The following is a 12,200-nucleotide window of genomic DNA, read 5'->3' on the forward strand; positions in this document are numbered from 1 at the left end:
TACCCCTTATAGCTTCTTGAATATTAGGAATATAAAATAAAGTATTTTAGAAGGAATATATATGTATAAAACATAAAATTGTAAAATACAATAAAAATACAGATGTAGTTGTTTATGCTGCGTTCTTTAGCAAGGTTCTCAACTCCCCACTCTCGTTTTCTGCGCGCACGCTTTTCAAAATGCTAAATGGTATGTTTTTTGCAAAAGGTTTCTATATAAAAGTTGCTTAAAAAAATCATATTGATCCATTTTTTTAAAAAAAATTAGCTTAAACTTAATTAATCACGCGCTAAATGCTGCTTCGTTTTGCGTGCCAGGGAGCGAGGGTCCCGAACACAGCCTTAAATAAACTGTACAAAAATGTAGGAATCGAATAAAATATATAAACTCAAAGGAATCCAAAAGTTGAAGCTTTAGCTAGTTTTCATGCTTAATCTCTATAGAGTTGTTTATTTCATAGAAAATTTAAAGTAAAATGTAAGGTGCAATCATTAAAGGTCATCGAGTGCCCCAAAATTATTGGTCAACCGCGCTAGTGATGAGTAGTGACTGGAATTTTTGTCAAAGGTTCACACGTTCGTCGCCGTCGGGTGCCCCGTCCGGCAGTGATCGTAGACCGACGGTCGCAGGACTTGTGACTAGTGTAATACGAAGGTTATTCCTCGTTACCGATTCATTTCGGCTTCCCTTGAAATGGAGAAATTTTGTTGGAATACCACCTGGTCAAAGAAAGGCTCCATTTTAAATTATCGAGTGGATTATATTATATAGATTTAAAATTTTAAGAAATAAATTTTGCAAATAGCTCGGAAGAAGTGGTATAAACAATATAGTAGAAGGTTTTTTTAAACCCCTTTTGAGCTTAAAATATTTAAATTTTAGAGTGGATGACGGGCAATTCGTTGCTTAAACCAGTATTGGTAGGGTATAGTAACACGTTTTTTTAGTTTTCTTGTGCCCCCTCCCAAAAAAAATATATTCTTCCAAAGTAGAAAAATCTATACCCACTAGTATTACTGTCGCTTGGTTACTGGTGCACTTATGCCTCATTTTCTCTACAAGTGGCTATCTCACATTTTGTCATATGTATAACTAGTGTATAAAAAAATATCTTTGTGCCCTGATCTGTCCTCCCTAATCTTTGTGCCCTGTCTTACATGTGATTGAAAATAAGTCTATTTCATCTCCTTGAAGTTCGTGCTGTGTCGGGTCGGCCCACCATGTCAAGCCATAGGCCCAGGCACAGCCCAATAGCCGGGCCGTGCTGACACGGGCCCAACAGCGACCGGGCCGTGCTTGGGCCGGGCCAAAATCCTGTGCCGTGGGCTGGGCCATTGTGCCTCAGGCCTTATGGCCAATTATATCCCTGTCCGCCGGCCTTGAAGAGTAGTATATATGGTGTTCGCTGGCCTCCAAGAGTACTTCCTCCGTCCAAAATATAAATATTTTTAGCATAATGATAAGTCAAATATTTTTAACTTTGACTATTAATACAAAATAAAAATGATCAATCATGTAAAATTTATGTTAGTAGATTTATCATTAAGCAAACTATCATAATATGCAACTCTTACAGATATTGTTGGTTAAAGTAGCATCTCGTTGACCGTGTCAGAGTAAAAAAAATATTTATATTTTAGGAGAGAGAGAGAGAGAGAGCAGTATATATGGCCGTGGTGCTTCACACGTCACACTTCACACGAGTCACAACCTTGCCCATCCAGCCGGCAGCCATCCCCGCTCTACGTCCGCTAGATATAGTTGCTCCATGCCCCACTAGATAGTTCCTCGTTGCTACTTTTTGTTATGTTATGTTGCACTTGATTGAACGAACAACTCTATAATAAGTTCTTGTAGCTTCTTTGAAGCAAATGCAGATTCTATTGAATTATGTAAAAAAAAATCATACCTTTTAGCAAAATTTGCATATTATGTATATTAAGCTTGTGGAATTTTGGAAATTTGGAGCCCTGCACACACCTGGCATGATCGCCGGCGCCGGCAGGCTCCGTAAATATCGTCACGATCAGCATGCTGGAGCCTCCATGTATCTGATGAATTGTTACATCTCCAGGTATCTGATGTCAAAATGAGTTTTTACAGCTTCTACAGCTTCAGGCAAAAGAAGCGGATTCAGTAACACAAGTCATGCATGCATGTACTGATTTCCACTTCAGTTTGAAAGCAAGAATTTTGAAGATCGTTATCTAAAAACTAAATTTCGGAGAGGATTTTACATGACTGCTACAAATTAGCATCTAGTAGCAACGTAACCATTGTATGAGAACAAGCCTACTGCCAATTCCCAAACTAATACAAAGTTTGGATGGAAGCGTTTGGGAATAAATGTTTATCTGACAAAACTTGCTATGTCTAGACATGCAGTTTGCCATGTTCTTTCGTTCATGTCAGCTTATTTGCCCTATTCTCTTAATTTTCCCTTGTTTCAGTGCATTGCAGATAGGCACAAGAAGCACTACAATACTGCACAGTTTGGATAGGAACAAAAGGAAAACAATCACCTTTCTTCTCAGGAGAGAGATCTAGAGAGAACAAAGAAGGGAAATAGGAGAGGTAGGTAGGGGTGGGCGTTCGGTCTGACCGAAAAATTCAGTCTCGGTCTTCGGTTTTCGGTCATTTCGGTCATTGAAAACTCAGGACCGAATTTCATCCGAAAAAACTCAGGACCGGTAAATTCGGTCTCGGTTTTTTCGGTCTCGGTCTGACCGAAATCACTGGAGAAGTTCGCCGGCTCGGCGGCAAGCACTGGAGAAGGCCACGCCGCTGCACCTGCACGCCAGGCGCGCCGCGGACGGCGGCGCTCGTCGGGGCCGTGGCGGAGGCGGCCTAGCTGGAGGCAGCGCCGATGCGGACGGCGGCGCTCGTCAGGGCCGCGGCGGCCGGCTGGAGGCGGCGCGAGGCGGACGGCGGCACTCGTCGGGGTCGCGGCAGCCGGCTGGAGGAGGCGCAAGGCGGACGGCGGCGCTTGTCGAGGTCGCGGCGGCCGGCTGGAGGAGGCGCGAGGCGGACGGCGGCGATTGTCGGGGCCGCGGCGGAGACGGGATGGCTGGAGGCGGCGCTCGTCGGGCCGCGGCGGAGGCGGACGGCGGTGCTCGTCGGGGCCGCGATGGAGGCGGGCTGGCCGGAGGCGGCGCCGACGCTGTGGATGCCCGCGGCGTGACACGCGATGGGGATGGATCGGAGGCGGAGGCGGCGCGATGGATGGGGTTGACGGCCACGTGAGGACTGAGTGGTAGTGGTGGCTTTTAGAGTTTAGCAATTTAGTGGGCTTATTGGGCCTCCTAGGTCTATTGGGCCACAATTCGGTTTTCTCGGTTAATTCGGTTAACCAAAAACAATAACCGAATTGCCCGAAAAAAATTCGGTCTTTCCATAGCTGAGACCGAATTACTAACCGAATTTCTCGGTCTCGGTCTTTTCGGTTTCGGTCTCGGTCTTTTCGGTTCGGTTCTTCGGTTCGGTCTTATTCTGGCCACCCCTAGAGGTAGGAACGTAGCTGAAGTCATGAACCGCCCAAAGACTCTGTTTCTTGTATCCTTCTATAAAACTCAAAGGCAGAGAGAGAGAGAGAGAGAGAGAGAGAGAGAGAGAATGGACTACAGCAAGCAAGGCTCATGGGACTCGTATTCATCACAAGGCAAGATTAATTGATCCTTTTTTCATCATCACTTGATCAATTCTTCTTTGGGGTTCTTGCAACATGGTCTTAATTACCACTTCCCTGCATGCATGGCTTTATGTTCTTTGAGTAATAAATCACAGGAACTCATCTCTACTCAATATGTTTTTTTTTTGTTGCATGTAGTTCATTTGGATTGCAAATTCAGTTTTTTAGAGTTCATGAGTGCAACTTCCATGGAGAGATCATTGTTTCTCAAGTTTAGCTGGAGTTACTTTCATTTCTCGGCTAAATTATTTGTTCATTCATCTCTCTCCTTTTCTTTCCATCACTTGTAGAGAGGCTGCATCAGGCTTCCACCTTGCCAAAACCACTCATTTTTCCCTTCCTAAATCTTTGTCCTAAAACTAAAGTTTTTTCTTCCTTCTTTTTTAATAACTTGACACATTTCTTTCAGTGCACAACTTGTATCCATACCCTCAGCCAAGGGTGTATCCACCACCACCGGTTTCAGAGGGCTATGGCTACCAGACCTACTTTGGTGAAGATAACCAAGAAGCTTCTTGTGGCTGGTCACAACAACAACCATCTGCACCATCAGATGGGCCTTACAACTATGGCTACAATGAAGATCCAGACTGCCTCACTTTCTTAAGAGGATGGTACACTTATACTTGCTACACCTGACATATATATAACTTGGCTCATATGATGTTTTTTTTTAAAAAAAAAATCCGAAATCTGTTCTTGGGATGGAAAAGAAAAAAAAAATTCTGTTGCAACGGACGGGCACTCTCTGATAGCTGCTGCTTCATGATGCCTTTGGTTGCAGCTTGGCAGGGCTCTGCTGCTGCTGCTTGCTGGAGCGATGCTGCTACTTCTGATACCATCGTCAGCCAAGAATGGATGTGCTTCAGCTGGATATATAGTTGTCTTGGATTATATTTGTAAGGTTAGGTTGTTGTGCCTATATGGATGTAGTACTCCCCTCTAGTCACAAATAAATGTCGTTTTTTATTTTGTTTTAAAGTAAATAATTAGACAGAACTTTGATGGTTTGACCGCATAATTGTTTTGCAAAAAAAAAAGTTGATAATATTATGAAAGCTTTTGTCATAACAAGTCTAGCTATATCAATTTCATATGCCTAAAACATATATTCTGTGTTATAATCCTTGTCAAAATTACCTTGGTGGTTACACTAGTATAGGTCAGCCTACAAACCCGATTTGAGTGCAATCCCTAGGATCGAATCTGGATTTTACACCGAAGATTTTTTCCATTGTAGGATCAAGGAGGCCGACTAGAGGAGGGGTGAATAGGCGGTTCTAAAACTTAATGGCACTTAAACAAAACTAACCTAAGTTGCTAGGCAAGGTAAGGTGCAAGGTTAACTAAGCAACTAAGTTAAGTTTTGCAAACCTAGGTGATATGGGCTCAAATATATCTCTATAAATGTAAATAGCACAAATGTAAATACAACAAATAAATGAGACAAGAGACAAGGAATTTTTCACCGAGGTTCGGAAACTCGCCGGTTTCCTAATCCCCGTTGAGGCGAGCCCAACTCCACCGCTCAACCACGAAGCCACCGCACGCCCCCTTCGTCAAGAGGTGGGCAAGGCGGGAGTCGGCCCACGGAGAGGACTACCCAAGCCTCGATCACTCGGGGTAGTTCTTCCTTCATTCCGAAGGTGGTGAACTCCAAACCACTCACAAACGGCGCCGGGCCTCCTCCACAGTCTCCTCGGAGAGGTCACCAGGCAACACCTACACAAGCCGTCTAGGAGACGGCAACCTCCAAGAGTAACAAGTCTAGGATGCTTGCCGAGGATGATTAAGTGCCACACTAGCTATAACAATGAAGCAATGCACTTGGATTGGCTTAACTCACTCTCTAACACCTCACTAGATAAACTAAGTGCACAAGGGTGTGAGAGCTCTTGCAAGGGTTCAAGATAATGCAATGGAGTGCCAAAACCTTACCCTTGCTGCTGGGGAGTGGGTATATATACCCCCAACCACCAAAACTAGCCGTTGGAACCGAAATCCCCAACTCTGTGCTTTGCCGGTCAGACCGCTGTTGTGAGGCCGGTCAGACCGGACTACTTTGTAACGGCTAGAAAACTAGCCGTTACAGGGCAATCATTGAGCCCACTCAACCTGGTCGGTCTGACCGCAGTGTAGTGGCTGGTCAGACCGTCCATGGCTCGGTCAGACCGCCGTCGGCTCGGTCTGACCGGTTGCGGCTCTGGCGGCTCTGTCTCGCCACCAAAAACCAGACCAGTGCAACAGACCAGTGGGGCCGGTCAGACCGGCCTTACCACGCCGGTCAGACCGGCTAACAGGCCCGGTCAGACCAGCCTAAGGCCCACGGTCAGACCGCAGGTCACTTTTCAGCTCAACCGACCGTTAGTAAAATGACGATATCTCTTTGACTCGGGTCTCAGAATTTGGCATTCTTGGACTTTATGGAAAGCTTATTCAAAGGGCTATCCAACCCATGAACAATCCATCCAAGAAACACAACTTTTCTCAGGGAGAAAGGGCTCACACTCCAAAGGATACTCCACCGGACATAACCACATAAGGCTACCCAAACCTATAGGATTTGCCCACATCTCTCTTTGTTTAGGACTTGAGAAAACTCACCACACTTGGCTAGACAAGCCCATCAAATACACCTACATGCATATGAACTAATATGGCACAAGATCATCCACAAGCTCGCTTCATAGACCCCTCTTGATAGTACGACGCCTATCTAGCAAATCCGGTCTACACCAAACACCAAGACCGGGAAAAGACTAAGAAAACATTCTTAGCTACATTATACCTTTGCCTTGTGCCATCCATCTTGGGGTCAAGCTTGAGTCGAGATCAACACTTGTGATCATTTGATTCAACCATGTTTATACCAAGGTATTTACCATCATTTGTCAAGACTTTGTTCTCATCACAAGCTTGATTTCATTCTTGCCAACATGGCGATGTCCTTGGCTTGGTGACCATTAACCCATGGTATCATCCATTAGCCTCATCATAGTGGGACCTATTCCTTTTCACATCTCAAAGGAGAACATTAGTCTCAACAAATCGGTTGTCATCCTTCACTTGATGACCAACCGGTTGCATATGAAAGATATGGATATGTTTGTTGAGTATTCATTAACATCACAAGTGTCATATACTCGTATGCAACCTTAAGTGCAAAGATCCGATATAAATAATAGGTGAACAACATGGATCTAGAACATGCACAATAAATGTATAAGATTTGCCCCCCCTAAATATATGCATACAAATAAATATACATGAGATACAAGTGTATGCATAATTAGAGAATGACCAATGGGAGTTTATCCTATACACATAGAGAAGGCATATGTAGTAATGATGTAGACCAACATAAAACATATACATTCATGATCTCCATGTTCTTAATGTAAATGAGACTAAATAAGATACGACTCGAGTAAACATTAGTCTCACACTTATATAACAATAACATGGAAATCATATATATGAACCTCTCAAAAAGTAGGAGATAAGAAGTGGTACATATCGTTTTATCTCCATGCATTTCATCCTTATCATGATTAAGGTCCATCACCAAAGAATGCATATCTACCACATCTCATCATCGGGAAATAACCTAGTTAACAACTTATGAAAAAGAGAGGTTAATCCCATAAACATCAATTTATCATCTATCATCAAAGCAACAATTACACAAATTGTTTAATCCAAGATCTTTCAATATTTTCTCTTTTTGGTGATAGATAATAACCCGATATAAACAATATAGAGAGATGGGATGAAAGATGATTTCAAATCAAGGTAGAGATCTTATAATAAACAAAATATAGAATAAACTCCCCCTCAAGATGTGCATACATATGGATATAAAGGAACACATATGCACATAATCAATCAAGATTAATGACGGAGCTCACACTATATTTTGGATCCACAAGAGAGACCAAGTTAGAATATGTGAAGTTTAATACATACATCTCATCACTTTTATTTTCATATCCAAACGAGACTAGTCAAAGAAAAGCTCATAAAAACGTTAGTCTCATATTATTAGATTTGTCATTAATCACCAAAACCAAATTAAGGCACTTGAACTTACACCCATCTAACCCCTAGTGGTACTACACATTAATTTCTTGCAATTTGGAGGATTAGGACATCCCAAGGCCTTCTCTCTGTGTGTGTATTGCGCGCGCGGGGGCGGGGGGGGTGCATGGGACATGTACATCAACAATTAATATACTTTCTTAGCATGTGTTTGGTTTAAGAATAAGGTAGGATGGTTAGGTTCATTCCTATTTTTCTGGGTTTGGATATGGTTAGGTTTATTCCTATTTTTCTGGGTTGGGATGGACCTACTGCCTGTTTGGTTGTAGGGATGGAACGGACCCAGTTTTCTGTTTGGTTCGAGGGATATGATGGGTTGAAATGGTCCTATCCTTGTTTGGTTGGAGGGATGTAGGTAGGCTGCCTAGATAGAGTCACCTCCTCATATTAGTTGGTGAGGTTACCTCTCATATAACATACACATTACAAAATAATATTTAGACATGAATATCACACTATTTGAAAATAAAATACTTTCGTATAACTATTTGGAAATAAAATACAATTCATATCACATAGCCAACCCAAACACCAAAGTAAAATACCAATAATTAGCATACATCACTCCATATATCAATGCATGCATAGGAAGTTCAAGCCACACATAATGAGTTCAAGTCTTGCACATAATTGCAAATTAAAGTCTTACTAATAGTAGCAAATTTAAGTCTTGCACATGGTAGCAAGATCTCTGCCTCAGTTTAAGCAGCACAGTTCATAATAGCAAAAGTTGAAGCCTTACAGTTCAAACAACATAGTTCATAATAGTAAAATAACTACCCAACTCATTCAACAACCCTACGGTGATCCAGGAAACTTCTCACTAATGAACATACCAACCCAATGTAGCTTGTTTTCAAGCGGAAGTCCATCAAAAGCTCTAGCAATGTGAGGGTTAGCCACCGAATGAGCATAATAGAAAGATATGTGGATCTCATTTAATCTAGGAAGGCTTTTTAGGGTGTCAAATAAACCTTCTGGTATTTTATTGTCTAGCTCACAAGCCTTTCCTATAGCAGCGGCAAGCTTGTCACCAACGCTAGTGAATGCACTAATCAACACATTATCTTCACTCTCAGTTGTTTTGGCCTTCTTTGGCTAGCTTGTAGATGATGTTTCGGCATCAAGATCATTAGTGACAACACCATAATTCACCTCTTCAATTTCAATTTCAACATCATCAGTACCAAGAACTGAACTTGAGTCCTTTGCAAATTTTCCTGTAGCCATTTTGCTCCCAAATATTGTAAGCATCTCACCATAGTGCACAAGAGGTTTGTTAAATACTCAGCATCAGACTTGAGATCCTACCATTGAACAAAAATTTACAAAATCATGCACTTGCAATATAAAATTGAAAAGACCAATATAACTTTGAATAACGATAAAGCATGCCTTGATATAATCATTTTAATGCTTAACATCAAGTGAAATTATCTTCATCCCAACCAGCAGTACTCACTTTCCTTAGCCTATTCATCTTGGCAAACTTTTTCTTGCCATGTCTTCAAATGATTCTTAATTTGATCACCTGTGAGAGTAGTGCAAAACATCTCATTGAGAGTCCTCGCACATGCATTGAGATGGACTTGTTTGAACCCCGATGAAGTCCTAATTCCACTAGCCACAAGATTGGCTAGTAGATTCCCGCAGCTAGTTCCTTATTGCCACTGCCGTCACCGTCTTCCTTTCCTGCCGTTGCCACTGGCTATGGAGATGATGAGGGGGACAGGCGAGAGGAGGGATGGGAGGAAGGAGGACGAGAAGGGACGATGGTACGGGCGCCGCTGGCCCTGCTGCACGATGCCGACATTGCATGTGCAATACCGCCGTCGCCGCCCTCACTATTTTCCTCGATCTGTTTTCTCTCTCTGGATGGCACCGCCGCCCTCTCTTTTTCTTGGTCTATTTTGGTGATACGGTGAAGGGGACGAAACAATTGAGATAGGTTTACCCTCCCACCTGCGTGCAGAGCACGTGATACGCGCTACTCCGGATGTGGGACAGAGCGGTCCACCACTTTTCCCACAGGCGGAACCAATCCGCATATAGCAGGAATATTCCTTTTTGGACCCAACCCAACCCATGAAGCCTTTCAACCAAACACCTATAAAAATGGGATGGCCCCAACCCAACCCACGAAAACCTTGCAACCAAACACGTGCTTAAGGAAACAATATAGCTTATGTTAACAACACATATTCTAAAACTACTATTGTTTGTGATTGGAGTGAGTGGAAATTTTGTGCCAAACTATTGATGATTTCAGTTTATGAAAGAGTGTGAATTGTAGCGTATATCATATGAGTTTTTTCTATGAGCATCATAATCAACCCTTCTCTAAACTTGTTTTTATGAGTTTTCCTCGAAAAAACATCATAACTTACGGTAGAAGAAGTCCTCTTTCTGGGAAATGTTTAATCCTTGAAGTTGGCTATTTGCAATCACATAACCCTTTCCAAGTAAAAATGTTTGACAGGCCATCCAATCTTCCATCATCTTATCCATAGATTATTTAGATCAAGAAGTTCTAATTCAATTACTGGAGCTAATACAACAATAAGCTTTAATGTAAGAAATATTCCAAGTGAAGTACACAGTCACATCAAGTGACACAGTTAACATATGGCTAAATTAGATATTTGCACTCCCATCGAAGTGAACAAGGTTGTCATCGCCACACCGTGGGCAAACATTGGTTTGACTAGGTACCATAATGAACACAATACATGTACGGCACCCAACCACAACATTTGAGATAGGAGCACTAGCACTAGCGTCACTATTGGTCGCATCACTGTCATTGTCACTAGCATCACTATTTGTCCCCAAAACTGATGCAAGTGTGGGAGAGAGCACAGATGTGGGTGTGTAGACGTTGTTGACACTGCTCACTTCATCATATTCATCATCACTATCATACTCATCATATTCATCATCACTATCGTACTCATCATATTCATCATCACTATCATAGGTGTCTTCGCCTTCACTGTACCAATTGTAGTTTACATCGTTTGTTCCCATGGTGGAAGGAGAGAGACTGGAGGACGTTTGAGAGAGAGTTGACCATGGGGCATGTGATACATCGCCAACCTACAAGGAAAGAGATCATTACCGCATACATATATAGGTTTTACATGCAACAATATAGATACCCAAAAAAATGTTCACAAGCATAAAACTAAGAATTTACATTAGGTATTTGGCCATGCACATCAAAAGGTTATAACAGGAAAGCAAAAGCCCATACATAGTGTTAGCTACACAATACCTTTAAAAAATGTGTACAACACTTCGTAAAAATGTGTATAGCACTTTTTCATAAACAAAAACATGACACTTTTTCCTCACTACCGACAATATTAGTGTTAAGTACACAATATCTACTACGGAGAAGGAGGAGACATCTTGTGTCTACTACATTGCTTACTTATAAAATCATGAAGCAGTGACCTAAAAGAATAATTTATGAAACCTCTGCAAATAAACTTTCTAGCAAAGATGACCATAAAAATATGTGCTTACAAACCTGACTGCCCTGGGGTTGCTCCAACAAGGATAGTGACACCTCAGAGCTAGAGTCCTCCATGCACATACCCATGCTTCCAATGTTTGCTTGCCCTTCTTCATTTCCAGTGCTAGCTTGCCCTTCCCTGTTCTGTTGTTGTAGCCAGGCGGCAACCGTTTCCAAGGTAATAGCAGCCATGAAGAACCACAAAGGGTGAGGAGAGTTGATACGAACTTCTACGCGCAAGTAACAGGTTTTTATAGCAAGTTTCTTTGTTCTAAATAGGTTACATATTATTTGTAGCTATAATTATCCAAGGAGCCTTGGCTAAAATATTTATTTTACACGTTATCTTGTAACGCAAATTTGATGGTGAGAAACTAATGATATCTTTTCTTATCTTAAAAAGGCTACAAATCTATTTATCTGGTTGCGGTTACAATTGATCAATGTTTTAAAAATTATATCGTATCTTTTTCATTTAAAAAATCACAAATATGTTTATTTGTTACGGTTACGATTGATCTATGCTTTTTTTTAAAATGATGCTAACATAACGTTGTTCTAAGTTTAGCTACAATTACGCTATTGAATGCTATTTTAGATTTGTTTCACATAACTTGTGTCCTAGTTAGGAGTTATAGATTAAGGGAATGTTGCTCTGCATGCCAGAAGGATATTTTGCGGGCATGAGTTATACATCTTGGTTTACTTCTAAAAATTTTATAAAGTGTTGCACAAACTAGTACTCAAAGTAAAACTAATTAACGTGTTAGTCCTTGATAAGTATCGAGCCAACTGGAAAATTATTAAGCTTTTAAAATAGAGTTGTTAAAAACAATTAGTTGACGATGTATAATGTTTTGCCACACCAACCAGCATGGTGCAAGAGGCACCACACTA

The 12,200-nt window shown here is 41.6% G+C and overlaps 1 protein-coding gene and 1 pseudogene across 1 annotated transcript; both read right to left on the minus strand.

Moving 5' to 3' along the window:
- Window positions 1-8,584: 8,584 nt before the first annotated feature.
- On the minus strand, window positions 8,585-9,599 carry LOC107280638 (uncharacterized; annotated as a pseudogene).
- Window positions 9,600-10,397: 798 nt separating this feature from the next.
- On the minus strand, window positions 10,398-11,535 carry LOC107276627 (protein CURLY FLAG LEAF 1-like). The gene is made up of 2 exons (XM_015780430.3): window positions 11,319-11,535; window positions 10,398-10,882 (listed from the first exon to the last, which is right to left on the minus strand). Exons 1-2 carry the CDS (start codon window positions 11,493-11,495, stop codon window positions 10,421-10,423), a joined length of 639 nt encoding a protein of 212 aa, XP_015635916.1. The 5' UTR covers window positions 11,496-11,535; the 3' UTR covers window positions 10,398-10,420.
- Between the last annotated feature and the right edge of the window lie 665 nt (window positions 11,536-12,200).

This window comes from Oryza sativa, chromosome 4 (genome assembly GCF_034140825.1).
Source record: "Oryza sativa Japonica Group chromosome 4, ASM3414082v1".
In the NCBI taxonomy this organism is placed as follows: domain Eukaryota; kingdom Viridiplantae; phylum Streptophyta; class Magnoliopsida; order Poales; family Poaceae; genus Oryza; species Oryza sativa.

What these genes read in the sequence shown, in the direction of transcription:
- LOC107276627 (XM_015780430.3), bottom strand. Translation starts at nt 11,495, where the DNA reads ATGGCTGCTATTACCTTGGAAACGGTTGCCGCCTGGCTACAACAACAG. An exon ending in AGCAACCCCAGGGCAGTCAG is followed by an intron (nt 10,883 to 11,318) that starts GTTTGTAAGCAC and finishes CTTTCCTTGTAG; the next exon opens with GTTGGCGATGTATCACATGC.